Source organism: Cetorhinus maximus, chromosome 2 (assembly GCF_964194155.1).
Source record: "Cetorhinus maximus chromosome 2, sCetMax3.hap1.1, whole genome shotgun sequence".
In the NCBI taxonomy this organism is placed as follows: Eukaryota; Metazoa; Chordata; class Chondrichthyes; order Lamniformes; family Cetorhinidae; genus Cetorhinus; species Cetorhinus maximus.
In genome coordinates this window covers 61,767,551-61,795,150 of record NC_135880.1, presented here as the reverse complement: position 1 = coordinate 61,795,150, position 27,600 = coordinate 61,767,551, and the positions used below count along the sequence as shown (strand labels likewise).

Genomic DNA, 27,600 nt, shown 5'->3' with positions numbered 1-27,600 from the left:
TAAGAGCAGCAGCTCCTCCGCCCCTCTGCCAGTGACTGTGGCATCTGATGAGGCTGCGATGATTGGGGAGAGATGCCAGCCATGGCACTGGCTGTTACCTCTCAGGTGGGGCCAGCACAGGCTCCACTGGCCAGAGGACGACTGCCAAGGTCATCAAGGCCAACAAGACAACAATGTCAGCAGGCTGCCCCCAATGCCGCTGTCAGTGAGGGGTCTGCACCAAGACGCAGCACTCATAAACATAAGCTTAAGGCACCATGAGCACAAGAGGGACTGGTCACAGGTGATCTTCTGTTCTGCCATGCTTTGTGTATATGTTTACAGGTATTGGCTTTAACACCAGATATGATAATGTTCATTTGTTTTGAATGTCAAAATTATATAAATTCTGCTTTTGTCTTAATGGCCTGAGTATGCTTCACCTTTTTTTTGGCGCAGGGTATACCAGTATATAATGCTGGACATGAGTGGCTCTAAATTTTATTGCACAGGCACTGAGCGGACTTTGGGTTCAAATGAAAGGGTCATTTCAGACATCTGGGATGGATGTGGCACCCCTGGCATGAGGCGGAAGCAGATATTTGGTAGCCTAGCTGAAGGAGTGTTGGATCAAGGTGTCCCTGGTGTCCCTGCCTTCCTGAAGGAGACAGATGTCTGCCTCCACGCCCTCAGCATTCTTCTCACTGTGCTCCTCTTCTGACTCACTACTGGATTTATCCTCTGTGGCCTGTGGAGCTGCCTCAAGATCCTCTTCCTCCAGTGGGTCCCCCTTTGCCAGTGCCAGATTGTGGAGAGAGCAGCAAGCAACCACTATCAGCGACACCTGCTTTGGGGGGGTACTGTAGTTCTTCCCCTGAACGGTCCAGGCATTGGAAGCACACCTTCAGAAGACCTATCCTCTCTATCACTGCCCTTGTGGAGGTATGACTCCTATTATAACGCTTCTCTGCCTCTGTTCTTGGGTGGTGGAGAGGCGTCATAAGCCACTTTTTCAATGTATAGCCCTTGTCACCCAGCAGCCATCCATCCAGTCGGGCTGGAGCACTGAATAGCCTCGGCACCTGGGAGTGCCTCAGGATATAAGCATCATGGGAGCTGCCAGGGTACCTTACACAGACTTGCAGAATCTTCAACTTGTGGTCACAATCTATCTGGATATTCATTGAGTGGAATCGCTTTCTGTTGACGAAGACACCCGGCTGACCCGCTGGCGTCTTGATGGCCACATGTGTGCAGTCGATTGCACCCTGAATGCGGGGGAACCCAGCAATTGCTGCAAACCCTCTGGCTTGTTCAGCCTGGCTGGCCTTGACTGTACGGAAATGAATAAATGTCATTACCCGCCTGAACAGAGCTTCTGTCACCAGCTTGACGCAACTGTGGACAGCTGATTGGGACACTCCATAAAGATCCCACACTGACCCCTGGAAAGAGCCTGAGGCTTAGAAGTTGGGGGCCACTTTGACCTTCAGAGCCACTGGCATGGGGTGTCCATCCACACAGTTGGAGGTGATCTCAGGCCCAATCATATGACAAATGGAGGGGGAGCCTCCTTTGGCATTGCTCCTCAGACATATTGAGGAAGTTGCATCGCTGCCTGTAAATCCTGGCAGCAGGATAGTGGTGTCTTCTGCGGCCCCTTCAGCCTTGGACTACCTGCTGGCCCTGCATCCCTTGTGCCTGCGCCTCTCCTCCCACAGGTCGCTCTGTTGGAAGCTGTATTGGGACACATGGCCTCTTCTCCCTTCTGTCCTTCTCTTCCTCCTCAGAGGAGTTGCCTCCAGCGGAGAGCACAATCCCCATTACCAGGTTTACAGAAGGCTGTCTGATATCTGGAAGGGCCCACACAGTCAAAATTCTCCGGGGGCCTCGGAGACACCAATGAGTCCTGAAATGAAGCCTAGAAATGCTAAGAATGAAGCTCAGAACAGAGATGAAGTGTCAAGTTGAAATAAGCAACCAGCAGCAAACTATCTCCCAAACACCTCACTACTCACAATGGCAATGCTGCTGACCCTTTTTATTCTGCCCTTGGATGAGGTTTCGCAAAACGTGGGCTGCCTGCCTGCCCGTTTTGCCCCCGCAATGAGCGCAAAATCACACAGGCAACATAAAATCACGAACAATTGCCTTTTTAATTGCCTTAAGTGGCCTTTTAATTGGTGGCGGCCGCAACTCTGACATACGCCCACTGACCTGACGATAGGTCGTGTGCAAGATGACATCAGAACGCTCGCCCAATCTCATCTTGTGCGATTTCATGCCCGCGTGCCCACCCACGAGACACACATTCTGCCCATCATATAAAGTTTATGGAATTATCCATCCTTGGATTCCTTTCAACTAAGTCCAACTCCAAGCAATAGGCTCACAGAGGGATAAGGGTGGCTACATATAGTACAATATATATTTGGATTTCTTCTGACAATGACTGCAATTAAGTGTATTATTGAATTGCAATCTTTTGAATGCACTGTTTGGCATATGTGAATGAAGAGACAAATGAGTTTATCAGCTTTGTCATTGCGCCCTCAGTGTCAGTATGTGTCACCATAAAGGTTCCAGATCAGAAGATCAGAATGTGGTATCAAAAGCTGAATTATAATTAGGAAAATTTACACCGTCAATGAAACTCACCTGTTTGTAAGCCACCTCAATAAAATTAGTATTAAGTCTAACTGTTTTTTGCTCATGTTAATACAATATATAAAAGTTGCAGGAATTTTAATGAGATACAAGGGAACTAACACCTGGAGCCTCTTATACGTACTTTTGAACAAATTTCAAAGAACCTTTCATGGCGGCATTAACTTTATTACAGTTAATCAATTATTTTTAAGAGAAGAAATTTAGAGTTGCAATATTTTCATGAATCTTAAATGTGCATGAAATAATTGTCTTTTTCCCCTGCTGTTGCAGTACATTTCTCACAGACGGAGGTTGCTTTGCACAGGAGAAAGGCAGTTTTTCTGAATTGACTAAGCAGAAAATGAGCATGATACTCCTGGATATCTGCCACCAGCCAGGTGGTAGTGAATACCTGAGGCAAATTTATCACATCATCCAACTCAATGAGGTAGGGAAACGGACTTTTACCAAGCAATTAAGTGTGTATTGGCCTGAGGCAGCATCTGCTATCAGCTAAGGGTTAGTCAAGAAAGCAAAACTCCTTTTAGTCAGTAGAAAATCAGAATAATAAAAAAAAGTTGTAAACAAAATTGTTTTTCTTGAACATTGTTCAAAATAGATCTTATATATAATTACATATATATTTTTGAAACATATAGGGCCCCGCTCGCCGACACGTAAAATGACGCGCAGTGGCGTCGAGCGTGCATCCCAACGTTACCGCGTGTCATTCAGATCCTCAGTTCGAGGGCTTGCAGCTGACTCCACTGCGCGCCTGCCAAACTGTCAAAGGTCTCTTAAGGCTATTTAAAGCTAATTAAAATAATTAACTGAGCTGCCTGTCCAACCTTAAGGTTGGTGGGCAGGCAAAGAGCCCAGGTGGCCTTCGCATTTATCATGAAACCTCATCCACAGGCGGGATGAGGTTTCATGAAAGTTTTAAAGTTTAATAAAAGTTTTTAATAAAATTCATTGACATGTCCCAGCTCATGTGACACTGTCACATGAGGGGACATGTCTTAATTTTTTTTTTCTTTATTAAATATATTTAAAAATCAAACTAATCTCCCTGAGGCAGCTCTGTGCCTCAGGGAGACTCAGCCTCCTCCCCCTGCCCGCACAGGGAGCACTCAGCGCTTCCGGGTGTGCGTCACGCCGAGCAGGCCTTAATTGGCCCACCCACGTAAAATGGCGGCACGCAGCTGATTGCAGGCGGCGATCGGCTGCACACCCACCTGCTCCCGCCCAACTCTACCCCCCCACCCTCCCCCGACGGGGAGAAAATTCTCCCCATAATCTTATTTATATGTACAGTTTTTCTAATAGCATTTAATTAGTTTAATTTACATATACCTGACTTGTAATTTTGTTATCCACTGTAACATGCTTTCTGTGTAATTATGACTGAATTATATTAGCAATAAAATTTTGTCACATTGTTTTGCCATTTGCATTTTTTAAAATCTTATCACTGAGACAGTTTGATTTAAATTTACTGCAGTTGAAATAAGATCACATTTACAAGACTACACAGAAGTCAGTCCGGACCAACATAACTTCACCCTTCACTTCAGGGAATTCTCTGTTCTTGTGTGTATTTGCAAAGAGCAAGTCATTGCACAAATCAGATAGGAACCCATTTTATTCTGGATTGCCAATTCACATGGGTTCATTCTGCTATGAAACAAGTTAACTGAGGGAGAAACTGCACATTCCAGTAATGATCCACTGTAAACCTGATATACCATGATCCCTGATGTACTTTATCACCAAGCAGAGAGTATGGTACATTTATATTTCAGAAATTTTTCAGCATGTAGTTCTGCAATACTGATTCTCAGAACCTGGTTTAACAGAAACTCTCTTGTTTATATTGTAAGGCAGTTTCTACAACGTATAGTTCTGCTCTGCACATGCACTTGTTTTGAAGTCATGTTTTGTAATATTGATACACATAGTTGTCAGCCACCGATCTGTTCGGGCAAATTCAGCTTTCAGTAGCCAGAAACATGGTTATTTCTTCTTCAAATGACAAGCTTGTACTCTGTTTATGTTGTTATCGTGGGCATGCTGCTGCCAAAGATCTCTGCAGAAGCTATCCTTTTTGGTGCAGAGTTAATGTGCCCTTTGCCCTGTTCATTGATCGCATTAGCTCCAAACTAAAAAGGTTGCCTCCAATAGCAGACATGCACTGAAAGATCTTTTTGGCTGATCCATTGGCGGCAGATTTTAGGCTTGGCTGCAGACAGCGATTTTAGATCTTTCGGGTGAGCTAAGCAGTCAGCTTGACATCAAAGTAAATGCCATTCAAAGGATGCACACACAGGATTCACCACTTTGGAGAAACTTCATTATTTTGTGCAAGTATAATGGTCAATTGTTAGTAAAATGGGCCATCGACTATCAAGTGGCAGAAAGGCACCCGGGATATTAATATAAGTGTAAAACAATCTAAAATAATTTCACTTGAAACACTTTTGAACAGAAGGCTTTGACACCATAGTGTCAGGTTGATTTGTACCCTCATCCAGGAGACATAAGATTTGGATTTAACTTACAATAATACCAAGTTTCCTTGCCCCTTTGAAAATAACTGTGAATTTAAGTATTGCTGAAAAAGAGACATGTCAAAGCTTTTTGTCTTGCACTCAACAGGACACTTCACAAGAATGCCAACATAAGGGGAAAACAACAATTTATACTGCACGTAAAGAGAGTGCTTTTTGATTGCCAAGTGGAATCTGATTGATTGAGGTGTTGCCATGGAGAATCCACCAGTGATGGTGACTGACAGTTAACTGCCAAACATTGTTTGAGAGTTAAACCAGGCAGCTTGAACCTGATTGGTCAAGGCATTGCCCTGAGGAATGAGTCAGCAAATGACTGTCACTTATTTTGTTTAGCTGTAACAGGTGCAATGTGTGTACATGTTCTTTCTGTCTGTAAAGAACGAGGCCCTGTGTACTAATATACGTTACTTCCAGTACACGCAAATGTGCCACACTGCGCGGCCGACTGACAATTCTAAATTGGTGGTCAGCATAATTCTTAGCACACTGAGGATTATTTAGCAAATGTTGTCCAATTGCGGAGTCACATCTAATGTTGGACACTGTGTTTTGAGTTTTGCAAGCGCGGGACCCCTCTTCCCCTTCTCTCTCCCCCTTTCTTCTCTGTCAAGACTGAGGGGCTTATGTTTTACACTTATTGGCAATAGTAATACTAGAATACTGATAACGTTATATTGAGTAATTAATTTACTGAATTTTTTAAAAAAACTTTGAAAAGCATTAGACTTAAGACAGATTTGTTTGCAATTAAAATTTGTTCCACTGGTTTTTTTTTTGTTGAGTGTTAATATTTTCTCTCTTCCATCTTTAGGATTGGTTGAAGGAACAAATTTATTCTCAACGTTTTTCAGATGGGAAAGGGGTCCCACAAAAGCCTTGGCAACTTACTTTGCACGGTTTTCAGCAGCCTTTGATGTTTAACCCTTTGCATGTTTTTAACCATATTGGTTCCAGTAACTTTAGCCAGGTAAATTTCACAACAAAAACACAGTAGAACTAAAATGTGCATTATTCTTATTGATTTTTTATTTATTGTTTTAACAAGATTTTTAAAAATATATCTGTGATTTTCATGCCATATCTTCTTTGCCTCATGTCTGCCAAGCCTGCCTGAAGTATGATGCCAGATCTGTTCACAGATCTCTGATAACTTCCCTTTCAGTTGTCATCAATGAGACATTAAAGTACCACCTAGACAGAACATACTAACCAATTTTCTCTCCATTCTGTAAAGAGATGACATTTCCTCCTTCTAGTGTCTCTCCACACAGGAAGTAAATGGAGTAGAAAATCTAATTCTCCCTACTCCATGGTAATGCCTATTGGTGCTCAACTTCTGTTGTCTATTATTTAAAAGCATAGAACTAAAGCCTATATAAATAAATACTAAACTATATTTCCATTTCTTATAGTTGATTATTTATCTGATTTTACTGCTAATTTGTATTAAGCCTTTTTATTTTTATAATATTTGAAATTAAATGTTTAAAATTAACATTTATTGTATTTTTATTTCCACTTAAGTTCCTCGATTATCTAAAGATGCTTGCCAACATATAACCTCCTTCAACCAGAAGGATGGTAGGCCTGAGCTTAGGACTTTCTTATGACTGCTCCTAAAGCCATTTTCTCATCAGCTGAGAGAAAATGTATTTTCATAGAGGCAAGCTATCTATGCCCACCAAATTTTGCCTTAGTGTGCCATTTAGTGACCTGGCCAGGAATTAACAAGCCTCTTTTCCAACATTGGTTTGGCAACTTTGATAACTCACAGTCCAGGAAATCAAACTAATAACTACTTTTTTGTGCCTGCAGTACTGAGCCAAATTTAAAACAGGTTGTAACTTAGTACATTAATGTATTGAAAAAAAGATTACTAGCAAAGTATCTGTGAAAAGACAGAGGCACAAGGCTAGCATATCACTTTGAAGTGTGGCGTGCTCGGTTAAAATTACGTTAGGACTAGGACATGTTGAGCACCAACAGAGGCTGTTGAGTACCAACAGATTGATTTGGGCATGCATGGAATTTCTGCCTGCCCCAACAAGATCCATGATTTATAAGAGTGTGGGGCTGAGGAGAAAGATTTCCCACATCATGAAATTTGTCACTGTTGGCTGTGACCTAGATACTAGTTGAGCCCAGCATATAGGTCAGTTATGGGGTGGAAGTTGTGTTCACTGGGATTTCACAGCAAGGTTCATGATCTGAAAGGCTTCCGTTATGGGGTAATTTAAAGTTTTGATCAGCTGTCTCATAAATTGGGGCTAATCTCCATGGAGGCCTGCACCTTTGGGATATATGCTAACAGCACTTCTCCCTCTGCCCACACCCCAAGCAGTACCATATTTGTTGTTCCTTTATACACCCCCCCCCCCACCCTCCCTCTCCTGCTCATGTAGCAGATACCCAAGATATGCATACTTATGTGGTCAGAAGTAGTCACTTGCACCTGCTCCACTGCACATATACCAGTAAAGCAGAGCCAATGATTTTTAGAACCCTATTTTTTGACATTCAGTTTTTGTGATTGCAGATTTCTATTGTAAATGCAAGAGGTAAATTCATTAATCCTACACTCCCATAGAATGCTATGTTCAACCCATTACAATACTGTAGAACAAATTGTTCATTTCAAATTTTTTTGGAGCATAGCTCCCCTCTGGGCTCATAGTTCAGTTAATTCGCACATAATACTGTTGAGCCCAACTTTTCTGTGAATTTTGCCTGTTACTGTTTATTTTACCCACAGAATTACTTGCATCAATGTGATTTGAAAAAAATCTCATATGGAGACTGCCTGTAAAAGTGGGTGGGAAAAATAACATTGTGGCCTGAAAGAACAGCAGCAACAAAATTGATTTAGCTTTTTAATAACAAATGAGTACATACCCAAATTAATTTATAAATTAATTGTCATCTTTTTGGAATAAAAGTCTTTTCTGTGTGCATGATTAATATCTTCTGTCTCAGCCCATGTTCAAGACCTCCTCCTCTTTATTTAGTCCATCACAGCTGGAGCTGTAATTTACTGATCATATTATATCTGATTAATAACTAACAATACCTTATTTTCATTTATCAACAGTCAGCTATAACAGAGTGGAATTGGGATTGGTCAAAAGTGCTGCAGAGTAATCTGGGACTGAGTCAATTGACCTTCAGGGCACTGCTAGCAAACAGGTAATAGCTTATTTTCAGAACTGACTGTCATGTTCAGTTTATACATTATTTTATTACACATACTCATGTGGCATTTTTCCAAGAAATAAATGCTTGTGTGATTTGTGCAGCAGAACTATTTCATAAATCTGATCATAAAAACATGATTCAGCAACAAAATGTTAGCAAACAAATGCATTTGTACTCTGTTTTTTCTGAATGTAGGCTATTAATTCATGCTTTAATTAAGGAAAATTAGAAATATGTACAATTTAAAAGTTCTTTGATACTTCACTTGCCCAGAACTTTAATTTTGCTTTATTTTCTTAATTTTACATTAAAACAAATGTATTTATGTGTTGTGTTCTCCCTTTCCATTTTACTGGAAATGGTTGCTTCTTGTGCTTCAGTTTCTGATTTGCCCAGTTTGTAGTTAGCTGATGTTTATGATCCACATTGCATTCTTTATTCATACAATGCATAGTACATACGGGATGATATCTAAAGGAAGACAAATATTTAATATGCATCTGCAGTAAAATCAATTTTACTCTTTGTTCCTTTCTACCATACTCATTAACTTCCACAGAATTCATAAGGCTTTATATTTTTCCTTTTCCTGGCATTAGTACTAATCCAGGTGGAAATTCAACAATAATACAGCTGAGTTTCTTTTTTGAAAAATGGCGGTATTCTCCCCTTGATTGAGGAACGTTACACATTCTATTTTGTATAAGACTTTCATAATAACTCGATAAAAGATTGGAAATATTATTTTGTAATAAAAGTGAAAGAGAGGAAACATACTCAAGATTATGTAGAGGAAATCGCCATGGGACCTGTGATAGTGTCACAAACACTTCTGACTCAGAAGATGAATATCATATTAAATATCTCAGCACAAAAGTCAGTTTTTTGGGACTGCAGGTCACATTCGTACCCAATGGAGAAAACAAAGAAACCCTGGAAGCAAAACAAAATAATCTCCTAAACTAAGAGGGGTGGGAAAGATTCAATGGGCTGAATTTTTGTTCGACCCTGTGTCATGTTTGCGTCTGATGCCCAACATGATTTTCAACAAGCAGACCATTAGTGGCCTGGGTGTATGGCCAATTAGGTACGGCGGGGTAGACTGCAGAGTAGCTAGGCAGACAGGATGTAGAAGTGCACTGACAGCCATTATTGTGGTTGCCTGTTTAGTGGTAAATGGAAGAATCATAGAATCATCGAATGATTACAGCACAGAAGGAGGAAGGAAGAGGACAGCGGCAGAGTAGACAGACTGTCACCTGTTCAAGCCCCTCAATTCAGCGATGCCTCCCTTGAGGTTCTGTTGGAGGCAATAGCATCATGACACTCCATTCTATACCTCAATTTTTCAGTGCAGTCAAGACAGAAGTAATGTAGACTGGATTGACAAACGGATCTGGTGCTGTCTATACCTGAATAAGGACTAAAATGAGAGAGCAGCAGGAGAAGGCTAGCCAGACAGATCAAGGCTGGGGTCCCAGAGAAAGTGAGTAGTCACAGCTTGGTGTGCAGGACCTGGACACAGTACTGCAAACCTTCAATAACCTTCTGCGAACTGATAAGGTGTTTGCAACCCTGCACCTCGATGACAGGGCTAAAAGTGTAATGATCTCCTTAGAGATTGATAACTTTTATAATTTCCAGTTAACAGCTGAAAGAATAACACGCCCAGTTTCATGTTTTAAAACTTTTACTGTATCAAATGACTAAAAACACCATTAACTAAAGACTTTTTTCTTTTGTAGGTAACTTATACTTTAAGCTATAATATATGCAGCTCCTTTTTACTTATCACACATCACACTCCCCACAGAATTACAGTTCTTATCACAAACAGTTCACAATTGCTCCAAACTTCCAATGGGTTGCTTCCTTTTTACTTTCCCAGCCAGGTAATTTCTAATCCTCTGAGGATTGCACTGTAAATCTCTTCCTCTGGCTCCAAGCTAGGCAAATCTTTCAGCCTCCTTTAACTGCTCATGAACTTGGTCTTCAGTCTGACTGCGAGCTCCCACTCGCGTTCTGTGTGGTGAACAATAGAGTCAACATTTTCTCTGCTTCAGGTGCAGGCTTGGCTGATTCTACCTCTTGCTGTCTATCTCTCTGTTTGCTGCAGACCACACAAGACCAAACTCCAATTGCTCTCTGTCTATGATATTCCTGGATTTATAGGAAAGCCTGTAACCTGATTCAAAATGGCTTCCTCTTCCCCATGGCAACAGAAAACACATTAGCTTTATATCTAAGCAGCAAAGCTAATTAATTATCCTTGATTCCAACTTTCTTGCGAACGTACAAACAAGGAGCAGAAGTAAGCCATTCAGCCCCTCGAGTCTGCTCCACCATTTAATAAGGTCATGGCAGATCTGAAAGTAACCTGAAATCTGCATCCCACCTACCCCCGATAACCTATTACCCCCTTGTTTACCAAGAATCTATCCACCTCTGCCTTAAAAATATGCAAAGACTCTGCTTCCACCACCTTTTCAGGAAGAGAGTTACAAAGACTCACAATCCTCTGAGTGAAAAAACTCACCTCACCTCCATTTTAGAGGGAACGTCCTCTCCACATCCACCCTGTCAAGACCCCTCAGGATCTTATTTGTTTCAATCAAGTGGCCTCTTACTCTTCTGAACTCCAGCGGATACAAGCCTAGCCTGTCCAACCATCCCTCATAAGACAGCCCACCCATTCCGGGTATTTGTCTGATAAATCTTCTCTGAACTGCTTCCAACGCATTTACATCCTTCCTTAAATAAGGTGACCAATACCGTACATAGGTAGAGTGGACGTGGGGAAGATGTTTCCATTAGTAGGAGAGACTAGGACCCGAAGGCACAGCCTCAGAATAAAGGGAAGACCTTTTAGAACAGAGATGAGGAGAAACTTCTTTAGCCAGAGAGTGGTGAATCTATGGAACTCATTGCCACAGAAGGCTGTGGAGGCCAGGTCATTGAGTGTATTTAAGACTGAGATAAATAGGTTCTTGATTGGTAAGGGGGTCAAAGGTTACGGGGAGAAGGCGGGAGAATGGGGTTGAGAAACTTATCAGCCATGATTGAATGGCGGAACAGACTCGATGGGCCGAATGGCCTAATTTCTGCTCCTATGTCTTATGGTCTTATAGCACTCCAAATGTGGTCTCACAAGTGCCCTGTACAACTGAAGCATAACTCCCTACTTTTGTATTCAATTCCCCTTGCAATAAATCATAACATTATATCAGCAGTATGGGCCAAAATTCCATTTGCCTTCTTAATTACTTGCTGCACCTGCATGGTAACTTCATGTGTTTCATGCACAAGAAACCCAGATCCGTCTATGCTGCACTTTTTTGGAGTCTCTCTCCATTTAATTAATAGTCTGCCTTTTGATTTTTCCTACCAAAGTGCATGACATCTCACTTTGTTACGTTAAACTCCATCTGCCAAGTTTTTGTCCATTCACTCAACCTGTCTATATCCCCTTGCAGATTCCTTATGTCCTCATCACCACATGCCCTCCCACCTATTTTTGTATAATCAGAAAACTTGGATGCATTACATTCTGCCCCCTCCTCCAAGTCATTAATGTAGGTAGTAAATAATTGAGGCCCGAGGACTGATCCTTGTGGCACTCCACTAGTTATGTCTTTCCAACCTGAAAAAGACCCATTAATCCTGAATCTCTGTCTTCTGTGTGTTAACCAACCCTCAATCCATGCTAATACATTACCCCAATGCCGTGAGCTCCTTTCTTGTGCAATAGCCTTTTATGTGGCACCTTATCGAATGCCTTCTGGAAATCCAAATACACTACATCTACTGGTTCCCCTTTATCAACTCTGCTTATTATCATCCTCAAAGAACTCTAGCAAATTTGTCAAACATGATTTCCCTTTCATAAAACCACATTGACTCTGTTTGATTGCTTTAATCTTTTCTAAATGTCCTGCTGTTTCTCCCTTAATAATGAACTCTAGCATTTTCTGAATGACAGATGATAGGCTGACTGGCCTATAACTTCCTGCTTTTTGTCCCCCTCCCTTCTTAATATGGACATCACATTAGCGGTTTTCCAATCTGCTGGGACCCTCCTGAAACCCAGTGAGTTCTGGAATATTCCGACCAATGCCTTTGCTATCTCTGCAGCCACTTCCTTTAAAACCCTAGGATGCAGGCCATTAGGTCCTGGCGACTTGTCTGCCTTTAGTCCCATTAGTTTGTCAAATACTTTGTCCCTTGTGATAGAGACTTTTACAAGATCTTTCCTCACATTAGCTCCTTGCTTATCTGATACCTTTGGAATGTTTGTAGTGTCCTCAACCATGAAGACCAATGCAAAATAATGGTTTAAATTATCTGCCATTTCCCTGTTCCCCATTATCAATTCTCCAGTCGCATCCTCCGAGGGTCCCACGCTCACTTTAGCTATTCCCTTTTTATATACCCATAGAAGCTCTTGCTGTTTGTTTTTATATTTCTTGCCAATTTACTTTCATAATCAATTTTCCCCCTCTTTATTAGCTTTTTAGTCATCTGCTGCTGGTTCCTAAAAAATTCTCAATCCTCTGGCCTACCACTATTTTTGGCCGCTTTGTATGCCTTAGTTTTTGATTAGATACTCTCCTTGACCACCTTTGTTAACAACAGGTGGTTCATCCTTCTCATCGAGTCCTTCTTTTAGACCGGGATAAATTTTTACTAAGCGTTATGAAATACCTGCTTAAATGTCTGCCACTGTTCATCCACTGACCTTCCCCTTAGTCTATTTTCCAAGCCTGCTTTAGACAACTCTTCATACCTCTGTAATTGTCCTTATTTAAGCTAAGGACACTAGTTTGAGACCCGAGTTGCTCGCCCTCAAACTGAATTTCAAATTCTGCTATGTTGTGATCGCTACCCCCTAGAGGATCCTTAACCATGTTACCACCTTATTAATGCTACCTCAGATTAAAGTCATCCATGACAATTGTAGCGCTGTTCTTACACGTCTCCATTATTTCCCAATTTATACTTTGTCCTGCAGTGAGGCAACTCTTCGGGGGTCTATAGACGACTCCCACCCCTGACTTCTTCACCTTGGTATTCTTTATTTCCACCCAAACTGATTCCACATCACGATCTATTGTACCTATATCACTACTCACCACTGCACTGATATTTTCCTTTATTAACAAAGCCACCCCACCTCCTTTTCCTTTTTGCCTATTTTTCCGGAACATCCAATACCCTTGAATATTGAATTCCCAATCTTAGTCACCCTGCAACCACGTCTCTGTCATAGCTATCAAGCCATATCCATTTATTTCTACTTGCGCCTTCAACTCATCTATCCTGTTACAAATGTTGCGTGCATTCAGACAAAGAGCCTTGAGCTTCGACTTTTTACCATTATTACTCATTCTGGTTCCAATTTATGTTGCATTCTTCTGCATCTTCCTGTCACACTTTCGTTTCTTTTTGATTTTTTAAACTTCCCTTCAATTGAACCCTACCCACAACTAATTGGTTTAAAATCCTATCTACAACCCTAGTTATATGATTTGCCAGGACACTAATTCCAACATGGTTCAAATGAAGCCTGTCCCAATGGAACAGCTCTCTCCTTCCCCAATACTGGTGCCAGTGCCCTATGAATCAGAACCCATTTTTCCCACACCAATCTTTGAGCCACACATTTACCCTATTTATCTTATTTACCCTACGTTTTCCCTTGTTTTCCATTATCAATTCTCCAGATTCACTTTCCATAGGACCAACGCTCACTTTGTTAACTCGTTTCTTTTTATAATATTTATAAAAACTCTTACTCTCTGTTTTTGTATTTCTGGCTAGCTTTCTCTCGTACTCTAAATTTTCCCTCCATAGTGGTCTTTTAATCATTCTTTGCTGATCCTTATATTCTGTCCAATCTTCTGACTAGCCACCTGCCTTTTCACAGTTATATGCTTTTTCTTTAAGTTTGACACTATCTTTAACCTTTCTAGCTAACCACTTTGGTGTGTCCATCCCTTGGACTTTTTCTGACGCGTTCAAAAGCACCTATTCTGTGCGTTCTGAAATATTCCCTTAAATATTAGCCACTGCATCTCTATTGACCTATCGCTTAGCCTAAGTTGCCAATTCACTTTAGCCAGCTCAGATTTCATGCCCTCATAATTGCCCTTATTTAAGCATAAAAACATAGGGCAGAATTTTGGCCTTGGCGTGCAGGATCGGTGAGGGTGGTTGGGAAGCCAACTGCCACCCGTGATTGACAGTGCACCACGATTTCACACTGGCAGGCCAATTAATGCCCGCCCAGCGTGATACGCAAGTGGCAGCGCTTAGCGCTGCCTGTGCGGGCAGGGGGAGGAGGGCGAGCAGGCCTAGTGTAAACTTCACGCATGCATGCAAAAGGATGTGTATTGCTCCACCTCTTTTCCTGTTACGATAAAGAATCTGTGCCTCAGGGAGCTTTTCCTGCACGCACCCGCGAACTTCCATGCTCAGCCTCCTCTTCCCCCTCCCCCGTCCCCCTCCGACACAGGCAGCACTCAGCACTGCAGAGCGCGTTTTCAAGCTGGATAGGCCTTAATTGACCCGCCAGTATTAAATCGCAGTCGCAGCCTGATCGTAAGAGACGGTCGGCTTCACAACTGCTCCCCACCGTCCTTGCTGAGCCCACCTGACGAGGGCAAAATTCTGCCCCCTAGATCTATGAAGGGGCCCAGAGATGGTTCATCCATTGTTTCATAATTTTCTTTGCTATGAACTTCGACCTTGCAAGATAAACACAGCTTAGTTTTTAAGTGTAATAAACCCAGGCTGATTGAGTTACATTCACTTGAGATGCATACTAATTTCCTAAACAAGTGTTTCCAATTATTTTATATTTAACACTTTACCTCAAACTTGAAAGTTATATTCCTAAACCTAAAAGTTATATTCCTAAAACATGTGAACTATGAACTAGATATTCACAGCAGTCCAAACCTCTCCAAAGAGTCATTTATGGAGAACACAACAAACAACCACAATGCGAGAAACCCTTAAGGGAGGGTACTGAAGGGCACCTCCTGACCAAGGCTTCAGAACTGCATCTTCAGAAGTTCGATGGCTTGTTCAGTAGTAGGTCTAGTGATGAGATAACATCAGTTGTAGCACGGCTGCTCCTTCGTTTCAGTGTATCACATCGGTGTCAGTAGATATCTCTTCAGCAGAGATCTTGTCCCATAACAGCCATCCACACTGAGTTTCTTGAGTGCCATGAAGAACTGTGGCACTGCGATTGGCTGAGGATGTAGGCATTATGGTTGCTGCCAGGATATCATTCACACACCTGCATGAAATGCTTGAAATGATCACAAACCATTGAGAAACCTTCCTGGCTGCACAGATGATGCCTTGATGGCCTGCACCTGTGGGAATCTGCAGGAAAATGGAGCCAAATCCCACTGCCCTCTGTGCCTGCATTGCACTATTCATTTTGAACTCCATGTAAGATCCGACTCTCTCAAACAACATATCCGTGACTGCCTTATGCAGTTGTTAGCAGCTGCTACAGAAATGTCACCCAGGTCAGCTATCAATCTTTGGAACAACCCAGATGTAAAGAAGTTTAAAGCAACTCTGACTTCTGCTGCTATTGGCACGGCATGTCCACGAGACCTTCCAGGCCTGAGGTGATCTTCAACGAGGGCACACAGGTCAGAAACCAATTGCCTGGATATGAGCATCCTCATGCAGCACTGATGTTCTGACTTTTCTAGAAAACTTACTCTTCTTCGGTACACCCTATTGTGAGGGTATCGACTTCATGGTCTCCCAGCCTCTAAGTCCTCACCTTTGTGCCCTCGTGTCCAAGGGTCTGCTACTGAGGTTGCTTTTCATCGCTGCTCATCTTCAATTCAGAGTAGCTAATTCCCATTTATAGGAAAGGCCTTGCTTGCCCAGCTGGAATATCATAGCCTCCTGGACTGCCCCTACCGTGCCCCCGCGACCCCTGTATCTCTATTCTGCACCTTTATGTGTTTTTTCGTATAGTTTCTGGAATTCAGCACTCTTTCTCGATTATCCTGTGATAGGTATCACTGTAAGTGGGTACAATTTGACTTTGGAAAGATCGAAAGCAACATAGGAAATAACACGGTAGCTCCGATTCACCAACCCGTGCTCCCATTGAGCATATCTCTGCACTTGAGTGTAAAATTACTAAATTAATCCTATAGTGTTGGTGCTCAGTTTCTCTCCCCTCAAGCTATTTTCATAACAGGTACAAGTATTCGAGGATCCGAGGTTTTAAAAATGAATTTGTCTCTTTGTAAACTCAGTCATGACCCTGTGATATGAATATAATGTGGAGGATATAATAAGCCAGAAAGATATGGAAGATTATCAGGGAACTTTATTACAGTTTACTCAAAGACTGGTTGGGACATCTCAAAAGCTTTCCAGTGCTTCTCTTAATTACACCTGTAGTGCACCAAAATACCAAATACATTTCCTCAGGGGTTTATATGAATTTCAATCAGAATTATGAGTTATAATATCAGACCATAAATATATTCTCTCGCTAATCATGTCCATTGCGGAATATATCCAGTAAGGACTGGAATTAAATAGAGGATTTCTAATGAGGTATGTACTAATCAAGTTTGGCACTACATAGTGGTTGCTCATAGAATTAAATCCTCGTGAATTTTGAAAAAGGAACTGTTGCATCCTCTGAAGGAAAATTCAGCCACACCTGTTTAATCAATTGTACCAAAGCTCCCGAGAAAACCAGCAATGGTATGAAAATCTTATTGCATTTATATGCTGTTGGAGCTCCTATGTTAAAATAATGTAATATAGCAGCTAGCTGTCTTACATTAACTAATTAACTAATGTGTTTATGTGCAGCAGAGTAGCTGCTACCAATGAAATCCAGTTGAGATTTAGAAAAAATGTGAAACTCAATACTAAAGACAAGTCTGTACTTCTACTGACTTCAATTCTCCATCCTTGAGAAGTCAGGACTTTGACATATTAGTGTAAATCAATGGCCTGGATTTTGCAGTTAACTGCAAAACAATGACACTTGCTGTTGACCACAAAGAAAATTGCCCACAAAGATCAAGCAATATCTGTGGCATGGCTTTCACCTTCCCCAATGTTAATTCGAATCTGGTGCCAGCTCAAAGGGATCTCCAGGCATCCAGCAATAGTGATGTCATGGTGCAGAAGAATTTTCATAGACAGCAAACTAGGAAGCTAAAGTCTCTGATTATCCTTCACTTTTTAATTATCATTTTGCAGAAAGCAGAATAAAGCTTGAGAAATACATATGTGATTACAGAAGAAGCTGAAATAAGAGCATAAGACGTAGGAGCAGAAGTAGGCCATTCGGCCCTTCGAGTCTGCACCGCCGTTCAATGTGATCATGGCTGATCTGATAATCTTCAACCTCACTTTCCTGCCTTTTCCCCATAATCTTTGATTCCCTCACTGATTAAAAATTTGTCGATCTCAGCCTTGAAAATACTTAACAACCCAGTCTCCACAGCCCTCTGCAGTAAAGAATTCCAGATTAAATACCCTCAGAGAAGAAATTCCTCCTCATCTCTGTTTTAAATGGGTGCCCCCTTACTCTGAGATTATGTCCTCTGGAACAAAAACAAAAATTGCTAGAAAAACTCAGTAGGTCTGACTGCATCTGTGGAGAGGAAGACAGTTAACATTTTGAGTCCATATGACTCTTCATCAGAACTAAAGAGGAATAAAAATGTGATGAAATATAAGCTGTTTAAGGGGGGTGGGACAGGTGGAGCTGCATAGAGGGCCAGTGATAGGTGGAGGCAATGGAGAGATTGCCAAAGATGTCATAAACAAAAGGACAAAGTGGTGTTGACGGTAGTGATATTAGCTAAAGGATGTGCTAGTGGTGACATTAAGGGTAGAAAGCAGGATGAGCAAGTCACAGATGGCCCTAGCGGGGGTGGGGTGGAGGGAAGGGATCGAAATGGGCTAAAAGGTGGAGATAAAACAATGGATGGAAATAAATTTAAAAAATAACAACAGAAATAGGTGGGAAAAGAAAAGTATATTAAAAAATATATAATAATTATTAGAAAAAATGAAATCAAAAAGGGGGTGGGATTCAAACAATATAAGGGGCACTGAGGGAGAAAAATTCATGCAGTGTGTCCACGAAAATTGTCCTCGGGCTGGCATGGACAAGATGAGCCGAATGGCCTCCTGTGCTGTAACTTTTCTATTGTTCTATGGACGGAGGAGGGAGTTCATGATCTGAAGTGGTTGAACTCAATGTTGAGTCCGGAAGACTGTAAAGTGCCTAATCGAAAGATGAGGTGCTGTTCCTCCAGTTTGTATTGAGCTTCACTGGAACATTGCAGCAGGCCAAGGATGACATGTGGGCATGAGAGCAGGGTGGAGTGTTGAAATGGCAAGCGAGAGGAAGGTCTGGATCATGCTTGTGGACAGACCGAAGGTGTTCCACAAAGCGATCACCCAGTCTGCGTTTGGTCTCTCCAATATAGAGGAGACCACATTGGGAGCAGCAAATGCAGTAGACTAAATTGAGGGAAGTGCAAGTGAAGTGCTGCTTCACTTGAAAGGAGTGTTTGGGCCCTTGGACGGTGAGGAGGGGGGAAGTAATGGGGCAGGTGTTGCACCTTCTGCGGTTGCATGGGAAGGTGCCGTGGGAGGGGGTTGAGGTGTAGGGGGTGATGGAGGAGTGGACCAGGGTGTCCCAGAGGGAACGGTCCCGACGGAATGCCGACAGGGGGCGTGAAGGGAAGATGTGTTTGGTGGTGGCATCATGCTGGAGTTGGTGGAAAAGGCAGAGGATGATCCTTTGAATGCGGAGGCTGGTGGGGTGATAAGTGAGGACAAGGGGGACCCTATCATGGTTCTGGGAGGGAGAGGAAGGTGCAAGGGCGGATGCGCGGGAGATGGGCCGGACACGGTTGTGGGCCCTGTCAACTTCCTCGGTTAAGGAAGAAGGAAGACATGTCAGAAGAACTGTTTTGGAAAGTGGCATCATCGGAACAGATGTGATAGAGGCGAAAGAACTGAGAGAATGGGATGGATTCCTTACAGGAAGCAGGGTGTGAGGATCTGTAGTCGAGGTAGCTGTGGGAGTCAGTGGGCTTGTAATGAACATTGGTGGATAGTCTATCACCAGAAATTGAGACAGAGAGGTCAAGGAAGGGAAGGGAAGTGTTAGTGATGGACCATGTGAAAATGATGGAGGGGTGGAAATTGGAAGCAAAGTTAATAAATTTTTCCAGGTCCAGACGAGAGCAAGAAGCGGCACCGAAGCAGTCATCAATGTACCGGAGAAAGAGTTGTGGGAGGGGTCCGGAGTAGGACTGGAACAAGGAATGTTGCACATACCCCATAAAGAGACAGGCATAACTGGGGCCCATGCAGGTACTCATGGCCACACCTTTTATTTGGAGGAAGTGAGACGAGTTTAAGGAGAAATTGTTCAGTGAGAGAACAAGTTCAGCCAGACAGAGGAGAGTGGTGGTGAATGGGGATTGTTCGGGCCTCTGTTCAAGGAAGAAGCGGAGAGCCGACAGACCATTCCGGTGGGGGATGGAGGTGTAGAGGTGTATATGTCCTATGGTCCTCGACTCTCCCACAAGGGGAAACAAACTCTCAGCATCTACCCTGTCCAAGCCCCCTAAGAATCTTATATTTTTCAATAAGGTTGCCTCTCATTCTTCTAAATTCCAATGAGTACAGGCCCAACCTACTCAACCGCTCCTCATAAGAAAATCCCTCCATACCTGGGATCAGCCTGGGGAACCTTCTCTGGACTGCCTCCAATGCCAGTCTATCTTTCCTTCGATGAGGAGACCAAAATTGTTCACAGTATTCTAAGTGTGGTCTAACTAATGCCTTGTTTAGTTTTAGCAATTTTAGACTTCCCTATTTTTACACTCCACTCCCTTTGAAATAAAGACCAACATTCAATTTTCCCTATTACCTGTTGAACTTGTATGTTAGCTTTTGGGATTCATGCACAAGGACTCCCAGATCCCTCTGTGCTGCAGTCTTCTCCTCCAGTCTTTCTCCATTTAAATAATCTTCAGCTCCTCAATTCTTCCTGCCAAAGTGCATAACCTCACATTTTCCCACATTATATTCCATCTGCCAAGTTTTTGACCACTCACTTAACCTGTCTATATCCCTCTGTAGACTCCTTGTGTCATCCTCACTATTTGCCTTCCCACCTATTTTTGTGTCATAACATAAGAACATGGAGCAAGAGTAGGCAATTCAGCCCCTCGAGCCTGCCCTGCCATTCATTACAATCATGGCTGATCTCATTTCAGCCTCAACTCCAATTTCCCGCCCTCTCTCCATAATATTTCAACCCGTTACTAATTAAAAATCTGTCTATCTCCTCCTTAAATTTATTCAGCGTCCCGGCATCCACTGCACTCTGAGGTAGTGAATTCCACAGATTCACGACCCTTTGAGAAAAGTAATTCCTCCTCATCTCTAATTTAAATCTACCACCCCTTAGCCTAAAACTATGGCCTCTCATTCTAGAATGCCCCACAAGGGGAACATCTGCTCCACGTCTGCTTTGTCTATCCCCTTTAGCATCTTATATACCTCAATTAGATCTCCTCTCATCCTTCTAAACTCTAGCGAGCATAGACCTAAACTCTAGCGAGCATTGGCCTAAACTGCTCAAGCTCTCCTCATAAGACAAGCCCCGCATCTCTGGAATCAAGCTAGTGAACCTCCACTAAACCGCCTCCAATGCAACTACATCCTTCCTCAAGTAAGGGGACCAAAACTGTGCACAGTACTCCAGGCGCGGTCTCACCAATGTCTTGTACAGTTGCAACAACACTTCCCTATTTTAATACTCTATTCCTTTAGCAATAAATGCCAAAATTCCATTTGCAAACTTGGCGATAATACATTCACTTCCCTCATCTAAGTCATTAATATATATTGTAAATAACTGAGACCCCAGCACTGATCCCTGTGGCATTCCATTAGTTCCAGGTTGCCATCCTGAAAATGCCCCCCTTATCCCAACTCTGTCTTCTATTAGTTAGCCAATCCTCTCTCCATGCTAATATGCTACCCCCAACACCATGGGCCCTTATCTTATTAAGTAGCCTTATATACAGTACCTTATCGAACGCCTTTTGGAAATCCAAATATATTACGTCTACTGGTTCCCCTTTATCTATCCTGCTTCTTACCTCCACAAAGAATTTCCCCTTCATAAAGCCAAACTGACTCTGCTTGATCAGATTATGTATTTCTAAATGCTCTGCTATTACATCCTTTATAATAGACTCCAACATTTTCCCAATGACAGATGTTAAACAAGATGTTAGCCAACAGTTACCTGTTTTTGTCTTGCTGCTTTTTTGAATAAGGGTGTTATGTTGGCCATTCTCCAATCCTCTGGGACTTTTCCAGAATCTAAGGATTCTTTGAAGATTCTACCAGTGCATCCACTATCTCAGTAGCTACTTCCTTTAATATCCTAGGATGCAACCCATCAGGTTCAGGGGGCTCATCGGCCTTTAGCCCAATTAGTTTCTCTAGTACTTTCTCTCTAGTGATAGTTATTGTATGTATTTCCTCCCCCCACCTTTTGCCCCTTGATTATTTAGTATTTTTGGAATGGTATAGTATCTTCTACCGTGAAGAATGAAGCAAAGTATTTATTCAACTCCTGTGCCATTTCCTGGTTCCCTATTATTATTTCCCCAGCCTCATTCTCTTAGGGGCCTATGTTCACTTTGGCCTGTCTCTTTTTATATATTTAAAGAAGCTCCTGCTGTCCGTTTTTATATCACTTGCTAGTTTACCCTCAAAGTTTATTTTCCCCCTCTTTATTATTTTTGGTCATATTTTGTTGGTTTTTAAAACTTTCCCAATCCTCTAACTTACCACTAATCTTTTCCACATTGTATGTTTTTTCTTTCAATTTGATACTGACCTTAACTTCCTTTGTTAACCATGGTTGGTTTATCCCTTTCCTTGAATCTTTCTTCCTCACTGGGATATATCTTTGTTGAGAGTCATGAACTATTTTCTTAAACATCTGCCATTGTTCATCAACTATCTTATTTGCTAAACTGTTTTGCCAGTCCACTCCAGCCAACTCTGCCCTCATTCCTTTGTAATTATCCTTATTTAAGTTTAGCACAGTTGTTTCCGACCCAAGTTTCTCACTCTCAATCTGAATGCTAAATTCTCCCATATTATGGTAAAAGTTTCCTAGGCGATCTTTTACTCTGAGATCATTTATTAAACCTGCCTCATTACACTTTACCAGGTCTAAAATAGCCTGATCCCTGGTTGGATTCACAACATATTGTTCTAAGAAACTGTCCCGAATACATTGTATGAATTCTTGCTCGTGTTTACCTCTGCCAATTTGATTTTCCCAATCCACATGAAGATTAAAGCCAACCATGATTAATGTACTGTCTTTTTTACATGCCCTCATTATCTCCTGATTTATTCTCTGTCCTACAGTATAGCTACTGTCTACACCCGCCAGTATCATCTCCCCTTTGTTATTTCTTACCTCCACCTATATGGATTCTACATCTTCCGATCCAAGATCCTTTCTTGCTATCGTACTTATTCCATCCCGTACTAATAAAGCTACCCCACCACCCTTTCCTTCTTGCCTGTCCTTTCGAAAAGTCACATATCCCTGAATATTTAGTTCCCAGTTTTGATCTCCTTGTAACCACGTCTCTGTAATGGCTATAAGATCATACCCATTAACCTCTATTTGTGCCATTAATTCATTTATTTTGTTCCAAATACTACTTGTATTTAAGTAAGGGGCCATTAATTTTGCCTCTTGACCATTTTTCCCCCTTTCGACCCTATCTGTTGCTGTTTTCTTTTATGTTTGTACACCCTGTCCCTTCCTGTCACACTCAGAGTATCTTTACCTAAATAGCTGCCCTGCAAGGCTGCTATGTCCTTATGCTTTGTAAGCTGACGTATCCCCTTTCCAGAACCCTCCCCCTCTCTCTTTAGTTTAAAGCCCTCTCTACAGTTATTCAGTTCGCCATGACACTGCTCCCAGCACGGTTGAAGTGAAGCCTGTCCCACTGGAATAGCTCCCTTCTACCCCAATACTGGTGCCAGTGCCCCATGAACTGAAACCCATTCCTCCCACGCCAATCTCCAAGCCACGCGTTTAACTCCTTGACTTTATTCACCCTATGCCAGTTTGCCCCTGGCTCAGGTTGCAATCCCGAGATTATTACCTTGGAGATTCTGCTTTTTAATCTAGCTCCTAACTGTTCAAATTCTTTCATCAGAACCTCCTTTCTAGTCCTATCAATGTTGTTGTTACCAACATGGACGATGACAACTGGATCCCTCCCTTCTCACCCCAAGTTCCTCTCCAGCCCTGAGGAGATGACCTTAACCCAGGCACCGGGCAGGCAACACAGCCTTCGGGACTCATGCTCATGGCTGCAGAGAACAGTATCTATCCCCCTAATTATATGTCCCCTACCAATACTACATTCCCATTTCCTCCCCCCACTTGAATGGCTCCCTGTACCACGGTGCCGTGGTCTGTTTGCTCATCCTCCTGCAATACCCACTCTCATCCACACAGTTTGCAAGAACCTTCTAACCGTGGGACAGTTGCAGGGGCCGAGGGTCCTCGAACGCTACCCCCTGGGTCCCCAAACCTGCTTCACCTGCAGTCACACTCTCCTGTCCCTGATCACAGACCAAATTTGAATGACCTAATCTAAGGGGTGTGACCGCCTCCTGGAGCAAAGTGTCCAGGTAGCTTTCCCCCTTCCTGATGTGGCGCAATATCTGCAGCTTGGTCTCCAGTTCCTTAACTTGGATCCCACGTTCGTCGAGTTGCAAACACTTGGTACAGATGTGTTCGCTCTGCATCACCTTGGGGTCCAGCAGGTCCCACATGCTGCAGCAGCAACATATCACCCTTCCCGCCATCGCTATCGTATTTTATTCAATTTATTAATTAATTATTCTCATGCCCCACTCTTTACACTTTATTATAATTATTTTTATACACACCAGTATCGATCTTATACTCAACAAGCTATCTTTAAGAAAAAGAGAAGAAAACAAGACTAGAGATCTAAACACAAACTAAAGACCTTACTTTACTTTAAAGACTAGAAATACTCACCAATCAGCTGCTCTCTGCGTTCTTTTCCCTCTCGCGCTCTTTAACGGTCTCAAACACTGCTCGCACTCTCTCACTGTTAAAGGCCCCGCTCCCCTCACACTCTCTACCTGTAAATGACCAGGCTGTTTCTTTTACACACGCTCACTGGAAATGACTCCGCTGCTTCTCTCACATTCTCTCGCTGTAAATGACCAAGCTGTTTCTCTCACACTCTCTCGCTGTAAATGGTCCCGCTATTTTTCTCACATTCTCACGCTATAAATGGCCCCGCTGTTTCTCACACTCTCTCGCTGTAAATGACCACGCTGTTTCTTTCACACTCTTTCGCTGTAAATGGTCCCACTATTTTTCCTCTCACTCTCTCGCTATAAATGGCCCCGCTGTTTCTCACACTCTCTCGCTGTAAATGACCACGCTGTTTCTTTCACACTGTCTTGCTGTAAATGACAACGCTATTTCTCTCTCGCTCTCTCCCTGTAAATGACCATACTGTTTCTCTCACACCCTCTCACTGTAAAAAGCAAACTTTAAAAAAAAAGAAATCTATGGATTTTTTATCATCATGGAGGAATCTGGCGTTCTACAAATGTAGAATTCGTTTTCCAGGGCCAGATAAGTTATTCAGCAGTGTTTGTGATGTTAATACACCATTGGAAAGCCAATTTTACTTCATTAACAAGGTGTAACCTCTTCAAGGGTTTTATACAGCTGACCTAATAGCATAAAAGTGAAAGTTCTCATAAGTTAAATGCTTTCTAATTAATTGCAGTCTTTCGGGACCAATGTCATATATCTTTGAATAAGAACTAGAAAGCAAATTCCAGTGATCTAAATAAATATGCAACAAAGGTAGAAGCTTAGAAACAACTTTATTTGACTTTATTGGTCACGAGATGCTTAATTTGTTTATGCTTTTCATTCACTATGTTAGGACAGATATTAACATTTTTGCAATAAGTGGGTTAACATTTAAGTTAACATAATGGACACAGGAATTTGATGTTTGTGTGCTAATTATTTGTATACTAATGCTATCAGAAGTACTTCTAAACTATGATCTTTTCATCCAGACATAGTCATTAGTTGAAGGAACCTGAGGCTTAGCCTTAATAAGACTAGTGAACTCACTATAATTAGTACTAAGTTTTAGTATTGAATAACATGCTAAATGATTTTGTACAATACCAATACTAACATTACAATTAATAATGAATATTAACCATGGTATTGTGTACTGGCAAGAAAAGAAGTGGTAAGCAGTATTATTTACAGTTTAAAATCTGCATAAGTGTAACTGTCATAAAAAGATATTGTATCCAATTAATATAAAATAGTATAGGCATGTATATATCCAAAGGAAATTGAACTTATAATACTTTGCATTGAAAATAAACATTTTTTTAAAGTTGTTTTAAACTAGTGTTTTACTGATTCTAATTGACACTAATTATCACCACTTATCTTAAAAATAAAAATTAAACTGCGCAACTGAAATGATTGATAATGCATGAGTACATAGGAACTGATAAATAAAGATCCTCAAATTGCCTATATTACTGAAAAACAAGTGGGTGATCTTATTCAGGGTTGAAAAATACAATCTTGAATAAACTCTTTCGTTATTTTTAACAGCACAAAGGGAACTGCAAAGCCTAGGCAGAGGATCAAAACTGTCCAGATGTAAATGTAAATCAAGATAGTCCCTCACTGTGTCCAAAGAATAATAATTTGTTTTCTCAATGTCAAGCGCCTGTGTTCGCTGTCTCTCATTGGTCACATCATGATTCAAGTAGAAAAGCAAACACAGAGAGAAAGGCATTTTATTTTAAACCCTTGATGAAAATGTAAAAGAAGATTTTGAAAGCAGACAAAATTAGTTATAGGATGTTGGTTGAAAACTAGGAACTCTTGACTTAAAAATGACTCTGTGTTTTAGTTACCATTTTACTTAAATGGGACTATTTTACCAACATTGGTGAGAAATTGGGTTCTGTAACATCTATTTTTTAGCTGTTAATCAGCCACTTAAAGGTCAAAAATCAAACCTTGGAAGTGTGCTGGACACCACCTTAGTATAGTAGTTTGCATGTACAAAGCTAATGACTGTCGACACATCACAAGGAACATTATAGGGCATGCCATCGGCATCACTAAACAATGTTTCCACTGCCTGGACTGCTTTCAAGAAGCCCTGAGTGGGCATCAAGATTTGTGGCAGTATGCTGCATGCTATATATTTTGGCCATTATGAGTGAATAGCCCTTGCCAGCACCTGCTGGGAGGAAGTTGAGGAGAAGCGAGTGCCACAGGGAGTGGAAGGGAGGATAGACAGCCGCTATCTGCCTGGGCTGTACAAGATCAAATAATTCACGAGCGATACCATTAAACTCAATCACAACTCCCCAATCACAAACAGTCCCTCACTCCTTACTTCCCTTTAATCAATGACAGCCACATTATCTTCTTTCTGACAGCACAAAAATAAAAGCCACCAAAAAATGCACATTATAACCCAAATTTATAAATTTAGTCATGACATAATGCATAAAAAAACTAATTGCCCTTGTGCATTCCCTTTATCCCTCTTCTATGTCCTTTTTCCTCTCCTTGTGCTCCTACAAGGTGCTTCCCTGGTGGCTGCAGCATGGATGGTGGTAGGTTGCAGACCTTCAACTGAGGAGACTGCAGATAAGATATGACCTCAAGCAGCTCTTGGCCTAGAAGGCCCGACTTCTGCCATCCATCTCACCATGTGCTGCATCAGTGTGGGCTGGGTGGATAAGAGACAACAGCAAGGGCACTGGCAGTGTGGGGAGGTGGGAGCACGAATATTGTCATACTGAGAGGGACAAGACATTCATATTCCACTGCCATGGCTGCAGAGTGGCACCTCAGCAATCCTGGTAACCTGTTGGAGTACAGATTGATGGACTGCTGAGATGCACTTAGAACACTAGTATCCAAACCAGAATGGTAGCAGTCTGAACTTGCATGGCAGCAGTCAGACCTTCCACTGCAGTTCTCAGACTTTGTTAGAATTTGCTTTGCTGCAATAGA

The 27,600-nt window shown here is 41.9% G+C and overlaps 1 protein-coding gene across 6 annotated transcripts in view; it reads left to right on the top strand.

The window, feature by feature from the left end:
• kiaa0825 (KIAA0825 ortholog) overlaps positions 1–27,600 on the top strand; it is a 594,535-nt gene that overhangs the window by 315,638 nt on the left and 251,297 nt on the right. For 4 of the 6 annotated variants that reach the window (XM_078565259.1, XM_078565265.1, XM_078565248.1 and 1 more), the window contains 3 exons: positions 2,920–3,076; positions 6,010–6,165; positions 8,287–8,381. The exons of 1 other annotated variant lie outside the window; for it this stretch is intronic. In XM_078565259.1, the coding sequence (XP_078421385.1) occupies positions 2,920–3,076; positions 6,010–6,165; positions 8,287–8,381 (408 nt within the window). The remainder of the gene's footprint in view (positions 1–2,919; positions 3,077–6,009; positions 6,166–8,286; positions 8,382–27,600) is intronic. One more of the 6 variants, XM_078565269.1, reaches the window with a different exon arrangement.